This window comes from Alligator sinensis, unplaced genomic scaffold, assembly GCF_000455745.1.
Source record: "Alligator sinensis unplaced genomic scaffold, ASM45574v1 scaffold626_1, whole genome shotgun sequence".
Lineage (NCBI taxonomy): Eukaryota > Metazoa > Chordata > Crocodylia > Alligatoridae > Alligator > Alligator sinensis.
Genome location: NW_005842548.1, coordinates 317,049 through 330,809, shown reverse-complemented (window position 1 = coordinate 330,809; position 13,761 = coordinate 317,049). Strand labels below are relative to the sequence as shown.

General features: G+C 43.9%; 1 protein-coding gene across 4 annotated transcripts in view; it reads right to left on the bottom strand.

Moving 5' to 3' along the window:
* Positions 1-13,761, bottom strand: part of LOC102368462 (vascular endothelial growth factor receptor kdr-like) — a 174,774-nt gene that overhangs the window by 83,496 nt on the left and 77,517 nt on the right. For 3 of the 4 annotated variants that reach the window (XR_003095970.1, XR_003095971.1, XM_025213792.1), the window contains exons 5-9: positions 12,293-12,455; positions 10,617-10,753; positions 8,947-9,130; positions 8,040-8,157; positions 4,922-5,097 (exon numbers count right to left, since the gene is read on the bottom strand). Coding sequence is in view for 1 of the 4 variants with exons in the window: in XM_025213792.1 (XP_025069577.1) it covers positions 4,922-5,097; positions 8,040-8,157; positions 8,947-9,130; positions 10,617-10,753; positions 12,293-12,455 (778 nt within the window). In the remaining 3 variants the exon portion in view is untranslated. The remainder of the gene's footprint in view (positions 1-4,921; positions 5,098-8,039; positions 8,158-8,946; positions 9,131-10,616; positions 10,754-12,292; positions 12,456-13,761) is intronic. The other variant, XR_003095972.1, reaches the window with a different exon arrangement.

Here is a 13,761-nt window from a genome sequence, read left to right as displayed (position 1 = left end):
CAGCAGGAGCTCCATGTAATGTGTCCTGATTTAAAAGCTAATTAAAGTCAATGGGAGTCTTTTCAGTGACTTCCAAGAGCTCTGGATGAGGCCCTTCACTCTGGAGTTCACTCCCCCTGTGGTCTGGCACAGTCTAACTTTGTTGATGTTGTCCGGAAGACTCATCTCTTTCCCCAGACCATTGCCTGCAGGGCTTGTAACTGGGCTGAGGCCCTCTTTTCACTCTGAGGAATGCCATTTGTATGATGCAAAGAGAGCAAGGGGCAGGGGAGAGGGTTGTCTAGAACAGCCTGAGTTTATTGATCTTGATCTTGATGCAGGTGCAGAGTGTTGTGCTTAGCAGCTCATCAGGCATCACTGGCAAACACAGGCACACAGCGTCTCTGACTTGGAACCAACAACAATAAGGTGGGGGTGGGGGGGAGTACTGGGGAGCCAGGTTGACTCTAGTCTGGGAAATAACCTTACGCATGGCTGCTAAACTGCTCCTACCTTGTAGCAGGAGTGACATTTAAGCAATGCACAACCGAGCATAGCAAGGATAGCACTGATGTGCATCTGTGCACACCTATGCATTCTCCTCTCATGACCCATTCCTTATTTTACCCTTCACCTTTCACAGTGTGGGTGGACTAGGAGCTTGTGAACTGACACTAACATGCATGGGATTATTCCTAGTACTTAATGTTGCATTTACATGCAGTCTTTACTCCAGCCGCATTCCCTACTGCATTATCACCACCCCACAGCTTGCAGGTTGGCAGACTGTATGATGGATCTAATTCCAACTGCCTACAGCAGCAGTAAGCAAATGCAATGCCTACTAAGAAACAGCAGAAGAAACCTAGGAAAGGAGCTTAGGGACAGGGAAGAGAGAGGCAAGATGGTGGAAGGTCATTTTGTCCCATTTTATGAGTTTGCTTCGTCTCCACTACAATCTTCCATGAAAATATAATGGTTTAAGAGCCTGCTGACTGTTGCATAAAGAGCTCAGCAAGAGCTTAGATACATCCAGATTATTAGTGCACGGCTGAGAATGAAACACAGCCTGCTTGACCATAAATAGATTTTGTTTTTAAAAAAAATTGCTTTGTACTCTCGCCTGGAATAACTCCATTTCTCCCACGTTTTTCATTCTTGGCTGGCTTGGATGTGCAGTCACCAGCTGTTTGCTAGGATCACCCCTTCTCTTTGCTCCCTCCCCTCTGAATTCTTCAGAACATTATTCTGTTGAAGCTTTGGCTCTTAATAAGAATTTAATCAAACAAAACAAAAACACAGCAACCCGCCGCTTCACGGACAGTGTTTGATGTGTAAATATGTAAAGAAGGAGTGGTTTGAAAATGCAATGGGCTCCCTCCCAGAGACCTAAGAGTCCCACAACGAGCCAACAAGACAGCAAGGGATGTGTGTGTCCTGTGAGATTCGATACCATCTGACTCCATGGGTGTTAGGAATATGGGAGGTCAGAAGCACGGGCTGAGCTGTTTTTTGAAGGGACGTTTCTAGTGAAATCCCAGTGGTCAGTCATCTACACGGCAGTCAGCCATTCCTCTTTGCCCATGGAGTTCCTACCCACAGCCAAGCTGGTACTTACACCTACCAACAGGTACTGCCCCTACAGGCTCCTAGACATAGGCAGTGGGAACCATGCTGCAGTCCTCTTGTGCCTGCCTGTGATGAGCTGACATCTAACAGGGATTCTGCATTACCCACCTCCAACTTGGAGGAAATACCTCCTGTTTGTGCACTTGTCACCACCGTGCTTTCTCTATGTGCTGTGTGCAGTCCATGCTGTAATTATACTGATTGCTATGGTATCTGCTATATATGGAAGATGCCTCTAAGGGAAGCCTACAGGAAAAGCTATTAGGACTCAGTAGGGGGCATTCTTTCCTGAGCCAGTGTCCCAGCATGATGCATGGCTAAAGATGCTGTTTTTCAGACACGATGCAAAACTGAAGCTCTGATCACTGCATTTACTGCTGATCCAAGAAGAATTTCACAAAGAGTATTAACTCCTGGGTCCAAATTACAAGTGCAGGACAATACATCCGCCTGCAGCCCTAGCTGCAGCAGTTAATATCACTTCCCTAAACATGGCCATTTCTAGCTCAGTGATGTTTGCAATTTAGGGACAGGCCACAATATTGGCAGAGAGGCCCAAAGTATGAATATTTACTGCAGCTCTTGGCAATCTCTCCAATTCTTGTGCTCATGACCTTCCCAGGTGATTAATGGTTAGAGAGACAGAATCAGGGTACTGGTTTAGGAGCTTAAATGCAGCATGATTAAGATGCAAGATAAAAAAAAATACACTTAATTTTTTGGAGAGCAAGCAGTAAGTGCCCAGGTCTGAAAATAAAGGACAGGCACGGAGCTGCTGCTGAGCACGCTTCAAGAATAAAGTCTTTCTTGATCTACTTCTGCCCACAAAAATCCTTCCCTTTAATTCAGTACTTCAGCTAAAATGAGCTGTGGAAGTGCACAAGACAGGAGCACTAGCCAGAGGCAATGGGTAAAGGCAGGGATGATTTGCGGTGTCATTCAAACCAAGGGCAGAGCAAGTTTCTTCATTAAGTTCAGACACTCAATTATGGACGACTGGACTTTTGGGCATATATTTCTGCGAACATTTCTAGGGCAATCTTTGGCTACCAAAAAAAGGGAACACTTATTGTTTGTTTTTCCTGTGCATCTCTCTGCATCTTTGTGTCTGCACTTTACCAATTAGGAGCATCCCTGCAGCTGTCGGACTTTGTGTAGTTTGCTAATAGCATTTTTTATGACACAGGAATTACCCCTGATTAATGCCTTCTACCTTCTGTTGTGCTGAACTGTGACAAGGGCTAACAACAAGCATGATCTGCATGTGAGTGCAAGATGGAGAATGGTTGTTTATGAAACAAAGAGATGAAAGACGTGCAAAGCAGTTAATAGAATCCTGCAATAAAATCGTGTCCTTGGCTTCTCACAAGCATTCATGGAAACAGGTTTTTGTTTATATGAATGTTTGGGGAACGGCTGTTCTGTATCTGAATGCCCTTTTCACATGCAAACAATCGTATGTGCAGCAGCAACAACAACAACAATTGCTATTTGTCATCCCTAATTTTCTCCTCTTTAAAATATTCCAGTCATCCAAACAGACAGAACAAGTAATGCTATGCAACCCATACCACACCCACAGAGTAACCAGTGTTGCAAACAGTCATAGCGAACGCGTCCTGAACAACATATATAAACCAAAACTTGTCCAAATGATTCAGCTGATAACTAGAGCTGTGCAACGAGGATTGATACCCAAATGATGAACTTCATAATGACAAAAAAGAACAGAAATCAGAGATGGGAAAGACCTAGTCCACTGCCAATGCAGGTGTGTTTGCCTCAGCCGAGGAAGTCATTGGGATAAAGGGGCCTATATAGTTTTGGGGACAAAGATTTAAGGTAAAATCCTGGCCCACCTTAAATCAGTGGGAGTTTTGCCATTGACATCAATGGTGTCAAGATTACTCTTTGCGTCTCCTCATTTTTTCCCCTGCTTGTGAGGCAATGCTCTGTGTGTGCAAGGTGAAATGAAACGTGTACAATGACTGGAAGTTGCATGGCACAGCAGCATACAGGCAATGCAATACAGCACAATGGGGAATATTTTTAGGCATAAAGAATGTAAAGAGAAGGGGGAGAAAAGCCCATTCACTATTGAAAAGAAAACAAACCAGCATTGATAACTTTATCTTTTTTACTGCCTGACTGAAACTCAGGAAGCCCAAAAGAAAGCAGGGTGAACTCTCACTAAACTCCTATTCTGCTTCATGGTTTGGTCTCTCTGCTACTGTACTGAAAGGATCAGGAATGAGGTGATGAGGCAGTAGGCAATAGTGTGATAAGAAGGCGTTTCTTTCAAAACTTCCCAGAGATGGCGATTAAGTGTGGTTTGAATCTCTCTCCATCAGTCTCAAATTAACCTATATCAAGTCACATAGTTTGCAATTTTCCCAAGACTCTTGAAAATGAGTTTCTCTCAAATGCCCCATTAGATAAATAACATACAGATCTGTGAAGTATTTCTATGAAGGATGATTAATAGGCATCAGAGACAGAAAAGGCCAAGTGACCCATCTAATTCTGCTCCCTAAGCTAATGCAGGGCTTCCCTCTTCCTTCCGGGAATGCTTCGTCTAGACTGGTTTTAATCCCACTGGATGGAACTTCCACCATTCTCCTTGATGGTATATTCCCCAGATTAATCGTTTGCTTTTAGATATTTTCCTTATTTTTTTTCCTTTGTCTGCTGTCAGACTATTGCTGTCCTCCACACAATATTACAGTGCTGCTCCACAGCAAGTGGAAAGATCATCTGGTCTATTCCTTAGAAGAGAGGTGGCCAGCCCACGGCATACTTGCCACAAGTGGCATGAACATCTGGTGCATGTGACATTTGAGCCCCAGGCACTCAGTAACAGGAGGTGCTGGAATGGAGGCAGAGAGAGGAGCACTCAACCTACCTTTTGGCCCCTCGTACAGCAGTGTCCTTCCCCCACAATGCTTCGTGTGGCTGGAGGCACATGCCCCTCTGCCCAAAGAGCCTGTCCAGCTTTACCTAAGGCAGGGAGCCATAGGAGAGCCCTCAGGAATGCACTCAGGTGGGGAAAGGACCTGCATGCCTGGGGCTGCATTTGGTAATACTCACCTTCCCATTTCTCATGAACCTCACACCAGCCCTTTGCTGGTACTGCCTTGCCCCAGCCTGAATCCTATAAAACCTGATCAGTCTGTTTCAGTGCTATGCATAACTCATATCCATCAACAGAGAGAAATGACACAGACAACTCAATGTGCCTAGTGGCCTGGCAAGGCAGCATCACAAAAGAAATGCAAGAGAGCAATGGAAATACTTAGGAACATCAGGTGCTTACCTGTCACGACCAGCTGGAGAGTGAAGTTCTCATATAGGCCATGCTTAGCATTGCTCAGGACTATGGTGTAATTACCAGCATGCTTCAGTCTCACATCTCTTATGCCTAGCTTGTACTTCATTGGATCAGGTTCATAGCAAGTATGGTTCTCCTTGATTGGCTTGCCATCTTTGTACCTGTTTAGAAAGTCCCAACAAAGGCTGTCAGCTATGCATACAGGCAAGCCCTTGTATATGCCAGAAGGGCAAATTGCTATTAGCTTCTGGTTTTCAATAGGAAAACAGATAGGTATTAGCCTTGGAGAATACCTGAGATTAGGGCTTGGACTGGATAAAAAATACACAATATATATTCCCACCACATTGGGGGTGCACAGACCATCCTGTAAGATGCTTTCCATTTTTCAGCCAGCAACTATGAAAAGAAGAGATGAGAATGGTATCCGTCTGGAGCACTCCCAGTTGTAGAACTAGGTGGCTTCTGGACCAGCAACACCAATTTTAAAGTGCAAGTTATAAGCCATGCACAGTGTACAAGTCAGTTTTTGGAGCTCCTGCAACTGAGATGGACACAAATCACCACCATCTGCAAGTGCAGATTGAGTAGTTCACAAACAAGCCAACAAGTAGGGTACATACTTTGCATAAGCCTTGCAACAGGCACAGTAAATGACAGGTTGGCCTGAACTTGAGCCACTAGTTTTGGAACCAACAAATTAAGTGAATATACAAACAATAACCATAGGTACACATGACCCTTTACAGCTGCAGAATAAGCTAAAGGTTGTGCCCTGAAGAATTTACAACAACTGAGCCCATTTTGAAAATTTAATTCTGTCGATGGATGGGAGACATTGGGCATCCTACATGTGCTCCAGGAGGCCGGGGGGGGGGGCTCTTTAATTAGCAAGCCACACTAATTAAAAGCACCTGAGCATCATGTACATCAGTGTTCCTGTGCTGAAAATGGCAGCGGGGAGCTTTGAACTAAAACTCATTGAACGAGCTTTAGCTCGAAGTGCCCCACCACCATTTTTCAGCATGGGTATGCTGATACATGTAATGCTACAGTCTGCTGGAGTGTGTTAATTTTAACACTCTAGCAGACTTGATTAATCGAGTCTGATCCAATGTGCTGGATTTCGAGAGTGTCGGAGCTGGCTCCCTGCACATGTATAGGAGCCCATTGTTATTCTGTTCAGACAAGCACTTTGAAAACCTTTGTTTCCTCCCCATGGAGCATCTGTGATCTTAAAATGACAAGGAATAGGGCAGGAGAACCTGGATAATCTCCCCCCTCCTCACAGAAAAAGGCACCTGCAAATAGCATGCAATACTGATTGGATACTTCTGAACTTCAACCATTTAATGGGCAAGATACTATCTTCAACAGGTCAGTGCCACTGAAGGGGATACACTGAATGGACTCAGTGAAGGAAACAGCCAAGGAAACAAGACTGTGTTCATTCTGGGAGTTTTAGAAGTCTCCTGTACAGCAGTTCAAACAACTCCACTGGCAAAGCCTCCAACATCAACATCCCTAGAACACCCAGGGAAGGCAACTTTGGTGGTCTCAGACTGCTACCAGAAATGGCAATTTCCTCTCCCACCCTCTGCACAAAGAATGACCCAAAAGGGCAAGGCATACTGAGGGTGAAAAGGGGCACAGTCCCTATTTTAGCTCTAAAAACAGAATCAGATGGCTGTGTTCCCCTGGAATTTAATCTCCCAAAACTAAGCTAACCACTAGCTGCTGGTGCTCACCAATCCAGCTGCCCAGTGACTCTGACTCAGACCTCCTTTATTGACTCAGCCAATGGAAAGTGCATCACAGAACTGCCAACACAGCTCAACCTCTGCATAGAATAAGTGAAGTGTAGGATAATATTGAGTGTGGCCTCCAATGCGTGTTGAGGATATTCTGAACACTGAGGAACAGGGAATGGAGCAGGGAACAGAATAAACTGGTGGTCTTGGCCCATATTTCTCCTTTTTATCCAAAGAAACACGGAGAAAGAGGAGGGAGAAGGAGAAAGGAGACCATGCCTGTCTTTACTTCCTGTGGCTGCTGAAGTACTGCATGGGCTATTAAACTGTGGTTTGTTATAGTTATGCTGGAGCAGCCAATGACTGATCCTTGACCCACAGACCAAGACCAGTCTGCCATTCTCTCCTTTGTGTGCTAGAATGCTATGTGCATGTAATGGTTTGAGATGCAGACATAGACGGGACACTGGTGGACCAAGGATGGTGACATTCTTGTGGGTGACTCTGAAAACGTTGCCTGAGTCCATGATTGAAATGCATGGGAAGCAACGTGCCAGAAATAAGGTTTGTTCTTGCTACAGACGGCACTGGACATTGGGAATTATCCTTTGGTAAGAAGGAACAGATTAGAAGGTCTAAGAGACCTCCATATTTGATTTTATGAAATATCCTAGGAAAGCTTGAACAACGTTTTGTGTCACACATCAGTGATTCTGTTCACACATCAGTATTCCCTTCACTTTGCTATTACTTTGTTATTAGTGCATGAAAACAGGATCTTCTGGGTTGCTAGGCTCTTGTCTTCCTGTCCGGAGCTAAAGTCCAAATCCCTCCCAGCTGGCTGTGATAGAAAACACTCATGTGTGCATTAGGACTTCAGGTGGCAAAGCAGCAGCAGACAAACCTTCATGAAAAACAGATCCATTTGGCATGCCGATGTCCCTACTAATATCTGAGGCAGGGAGGAAAAAAATATCAGCTAAAGAGGAAGAATTCCTTGTGCAGAGTGTGCTCCTTACAGCTTTCTTGGAGGCACCGGCTCCTTTGAAGATGTTCCCCAACAGTGCTGATGCCACTAGTACTCCTGTTTGGTGCTTCTCAGGCATTTTCTGCACACAGCTGAATGAATGACTACGTTCCCACATTGCTTTGCATAACTAGAGAAGGCAAGTCAGGCACAGAGCAGGGAAGAGGCTTGCCCAAGATCATTCAAGGGGTCTGTGGCAGTGTAGAGTATAGCACTTGGATATCATTAGTGTCAACTTTGTTATTTAGAGTAGACCACCCCACTTTTGCAAGCTGAGAAAGAAAGGTCCCGCAATCCTGATCACATGTGAATGGATGATACCCACCAGGTAATATTTGGGCGGGGAAAGGCTTCCACCTTCACAGCCAGTTTCAGTAACTTGTGTCCTGCTGTCACTTCATAGTAGTGGCTTTTCTTAGAGGAAACCCGAAGGAAAGCTTTGTCTAAAAGAGACAATAAAAAACAAATCAAACAATAGAAGATTGCCAGGCTACAAATGCTTGCTGCCCTGGATGACTGGGTTTTAGCAGCACAGCTGAGGGGAAGCTGCAGACAGCCAGAGGAAGTGATAAGTTCATGGCTATATTGCAAAACTGTGCAGTGGCTGGATAGTTTCAATCATGGTTTTCTCTGCAATTTCTGATCTCTACCTGTGGCCATCTGAACTCTGAAAGGGCCCAACTATCAAGGGGATAAATTAGGACCCCAGTTTAGCCATGTTTTCCCAAATGCTCAGATCCCAACTTTCGGAGTGTGACTGAAAACTTGGCTGCATTGGTGGGTGCTGGGCCGTTTACAAAATGTTGGTGCAGTTGTACAAAGATGCTGCCCCTCACTCCCACCTCCCCAAATATAACCAACTCACAACCAAGCAGTTGAATTCCAGCTTCCATGGGTTTCCTAAATGTACTGACTTTTCAGAGACAGTTAAAACATAACTACCAAAACAGGACAAGCTAAGGCATTTCTACATGCCGTGCCTCTTCTCTGATAGGGACACCATTTGTTTAAGCAGAGACATAACTTTTCCATAATTACATAGCATATTTTGAGGAAGACATTTCTTCCTGATTGTCTGGTGATCAATGTGTATGCCCTACAGCATCACAATCTTGTGATTGCATCCTAGCCAATATCATTGCTGATTCCATTTTTATGCAGACAGATTAAATGTGCCTATAGTTAACAGTGCTAGTTCCCAGACACTGCTGTCATGCAGATATGGACCTTACCATACACTGTGACTGTGACATTGGTTTCCAGCCCCATTGCACTGGTCTCCAGGCCTGTTACATTGACCACTCGGCAGATGTAGCGGCCTTTGTCTTCCATGGTAACATTCTGGATAGTCAGATTGCTGGAGCATTTATACACCAATGAACTTTTGTCCAACGCTGATACAGGCTTATAATCCTTCTGGGAATCAGAAAAGGGAAAATGTAGAATCAGCTTTTAGCTTATCCTTTTCACTCTTTCTAACAGCCTCTCAGTTAAGACATATGAGTTATAAAAGCATTATATAGAATATAAAATAAGCTAATGACAAGCCCTCTCGCTAAGTTTCCAGTGTGCAGTCTATTAGGAGGTATACATACACATAACCTAATACAATTCTGAAGTTCCCTCATTAATGTCTAGGCAGATGGGTAATAAGTAGTCATACCACAAAGCCAGTCCCATTCATAGCTTGTAAGGTTTTCAACTATGGTATTCAACTTCCCCAACAGGGATTTATTTTCATTCTTCCTTAATTTTAGGCTGACTGGAGAAGAAAGACTAATACTTTAAACCAGCAAAAAGATCTCTTTGGCAACCACTCCTCAATGAAAAAAAGCCCTCCAGAATTTCCTACAGATTGATAAGCTTTTGACAGAATTTGGGATCTATAGAAGTTATTAGGGAATTGTATACCTGCTACAGAGAATTCTAAAGGATGATGCAAAGAAAAATGATAGAAAGAAGATAATATTCTCATACTTTATCTAGATTTTAAAGAAAACAATTCTATAAAACCAGGTTTTGGGTTGCAGATTTTATATTACTGTTGCTTTCTTTACTGATTTCACCAAGAAACCTCGAAATCTGACCAATCATCAATTTTAGAGGGCTACACAGAAAAGAAATGGACTATGTTTTAGTTCAACTGAATTGGGATGCTGATCTCTGGGTCATATCCCCCTCTTTCTTCAGAAGGTTTAGACATTTGTTAGAAATGTCTTTTCCTCCTCATTTTAACACACAGCAATGGTAGGGCCCAGTCCTATAGTGGAGGGATTGCACACAGTGCAGTGAGCACCTAATAATATCCGAGCCTTAGACAGATGGAGTTTAGGGCATCTCAAGGAAGTCTCAGCACCTCACTGAATCAAATCACAAATGAATCCTCCCTGTATTGTATGCCATAAACAGACCCCAGGACCTTTCACTTAAAACTTGGCCCAAATGAGTAGTGAACTTTGGGAAGTGCAGTTTACTTTTGCTTCACTGTTACATGCCACATAAATACCAACATGGATGGTAGAGAACTGGAGAATCTGCCATGTTTGTGGCTGCCTCTGGGAATATCCTATTGTCAGCTGGGAAGAGGAGAGGTTGTTCTGATATGGGAAAGGCTATTCCTTCCCTTAAGAAACTATTATTCATTGTCATCTTACAGGAATCCATTTAGTATGACATTTTGCAGGTCAGTTTTGAAGAGCCCAGAGAGTCAGATATATATATCATGTAAGCATCCAGATTCTTATTTGGTTTGAACTGAAAATACAACTATTTGTGGATTGCTTTAGGAATGATGAATGAGAATAAGATTGGGGTCCAATGAGCCATAATCACAGATCTTTCATTTCCATCAGACTGACTCCAGTACTGAATGAAAGACAGCCTGGAATTGTCATCTACTCACTCTCCTTTTGGGATACTGCCACTGAAACTCAATCCGTCCATTGACAAAGGTCTCTGCGGTGCATTCCAGATTGAGGGCTTCTCCAACCAGCAGCCTTCTGGGAGTTGCTTTCAGAGCCAGGCTCTGTACTCTACCCTCTGAAACAAAAAGTGTCAAAGGTAAATTTAATGCCACATCTCTTCAATCAAATTTAAGATGAGACCCAAATTTCAAGATCCGCTGTTTCCCCAAACTCGGCAAGAAATTACGTTTACTAACTGACCTTTACGGAGCTGTTGAGTGATATGGCATTTGGAAAAAAATGAGGTTACTTACTGAAATGCCTAAATAGGGAGTAGCCTATTCTCTGTGCTGTGTGTAGGGGGTGGGGGTCAGACTGTAGTCCCATCTGGATTTAAAATCTATGAATTTATTAATTTAGTTAACTTTCTTTCCTCTGTCTTGCTGGGCTCCAGCCCTCAGTCATTAACCACATACAGAGATGGCCCGGGTCCATCCTTTCTTAATTCCTATGCAGAAAGAGATTTAAAAAAAAGTCTGGTGCTTTTGAAGGCCTTAGTATTTATAAATAAAAAGGGGCCAACTTCCAGGAAGCACAGGACATCTACTTTCCGAAAACCAGCTTTCCTCTAAACTGAGCTCTAAAGTCTCATGTCTTTTTGAAAATACAGCCTTATTGCTCCCTATCTGAAATGAAGTCATTGAGCACCATTGGATAGGAGTAACGACTCTTACGTAGAGTGTACGGTATTGAGGAGACTGTAAGATAATAACAATAAAAAGGAGCTTGTGTTGCCCTTATGGGCTAGGTGACCTAACAAGTTTTTTCTGTCTTTGATTCTGTGGGTTAAGTAACAAATAACTACTCTAAGTGATGGGAAAAAAGATGTCCAAAACTTCTATTTGGCTGCCAGACAAATTTGCCAGGCTGTTGTTCTGAGCCACATGCTAATTGTTTAGCAGGATGTCATGACCTGAGAGAAATGATGTCAGAATGAACTTTCCTTATTAAAATTTGGAATTTATGAGTAGGCAAAAAAAAATCTTCTACATACAAAACAAAAGGGAAATTATTAGAAAAGCATTTGGACAAAACCCACAGCCCCAAAGGCTCTCATCTTTGGGGTCCTCAAAATCCAGATGTGAGCTCTACATCTGGAGCCCAGCTCTAGATGTAATGAAGAGTATGTGGGAGAGTGCCAGCCAAAACCAAACAAAAACAGTGAGGTTTGAAAATGAGCATTTTCATGAGATTTTATACCATGATCTTGCATGTTCAGTAAATACCATTAATGGGTAAAGGAGGCCACTGTTTGGGTTTGCAAATTCCAAACCAGCGGTTTTTTGAATTGAGGTCCCACTTTATCCAAACCAATGAAGCTTTGGAGAGGTTTGGGTAAAATATTATAGTTCTGTCTCATCTCCACACCTGGCAAGTTTTCAAAACCCAGGGTGGATCAGAGCCAAATTCCATGTGATGTGAACCACTAAAGCTCAAGCCGGGGGGGAGGGAGTTTACACAAAAAGTTCCAGTTTGCGGCCTACAGCTAATACACACCAGTTATATATACCAAGGTGAAACTGGGAATTAGGCTAACCAAAGAATAATGTACCAGAACATTTAGTTATGTAACAGAAACATAGCTATCACTTGTCAGCACACAGTGGTTACTCACCCACTTTCTGTGGCATGTAGTAGGATGTGAACACATTTCCATTTACTGTGGCGATGCACTTGAGCAGGCCCTTGAAGAAGCGGGAAGGAGGAGAGGGGATGACAAATCCTTTTTTGGGGTCCCAGGTCATCTTCTCATATCTGAATTCTTCTGACAAAGGATGCTGAAAAAGAGGAGACCACTGAAACATTCCTTTCCACCGCAGACCACATGGAACAACCCAGATTCAGTCCAGCATAAGCCAGGTGACTTCAGTGGCTTCCTCCATGCCCACTCTGGAGCCAGGCAGTTGGAAGCTGCACTAGCATTGCTGCTTCTCCCAACCCTCCAGCTGTGACCCAGGCACAGCTTCCAGCTAGTGGGGAGGTGCCAGGCAGCTGGAAACAGTGTCTGCACTGCTGCTGCTTCCCTCTGCTCCCCCTCTCCCCTCCCCTGCCTCTGGCTTCAGTGTGGGAACAGCTGGAAGCTTCCTGGCTCCAACATAGCTGCCCACTGGCTGAAAGCTGCACCAAGGCTGTGCAGGATGGGAGAGGAGAAACAACAGCAGCACAGATGCAGTTTGGAGATGCTAGGCCCTGGTGCAGCTCTCTGCTGCCTGGAAGCTGTGCCCATGCTGTACCAGGGAGCAGAGGGCTAAGGGAAGCAGCAGTGGCATGTGTACAGATCCCAGCTGCCTGGCACGGCACCCTGCTGCTGACATGCTGCCACAACCACCTGGGCTGTGTTGAACCAGAACCAGGAGGATGGGGAGAAGCAGCAGTGGCATGGGTGCAGCTGGAAGCTCTCTGGCCCAAGTGTGGACCCAGATAAAGCCCCCCAGCTCCATGGGCTGCATCTGGCCTGGGAGCCATATATTGATGCCCTCTCACCTACGTGCTTTGGAAACGTGTGTCTTTAATACATTTATGTTTGCAAAGTGTTCTGAGATGTTTAGGGAAAAAGATACACATTTGAGTGCAAAATATTATCATTAGCACCTTGGAGCTAGGCACAAGATACAGACCAAAGAGTTTTAGGCTTCCTTGCATTGCTTCAGTAATGCTTCCTTTGACAAACACTCTTTGCCAACCGCTCTCTGATTTTTAGAGTTAATTCACTGTTGTTATGACTTGCCAGTGTTAAAGATAGCTAAACTCTACATTCTGAACTACCCCAGATATTGCAGGCTCAAAAGTTTGCCTTGAATGCTATCACAGCTTGTTCCCTTGGCCTGACAAAGGAGTGGGAAGGGAGAAAAATTCAGTTAAAAATAAAGAAAGAAAATCTAATGAAAAAAATGAACCCAATATGTATGCTGCATTTGCAGGTTGCATATGCTGCACAGCACCCATTTAGGCAAAAGGAATCCTTTTTGGTTGGAGAAGATTAATTTGTTACTATGCAAGCACAAGACCAGCTTTACACTAGCTAGGGGAAAAATGAGATTTATTTTTTAGCCAGCCTCGAAAATTCTTGGATTTAAATAGCAA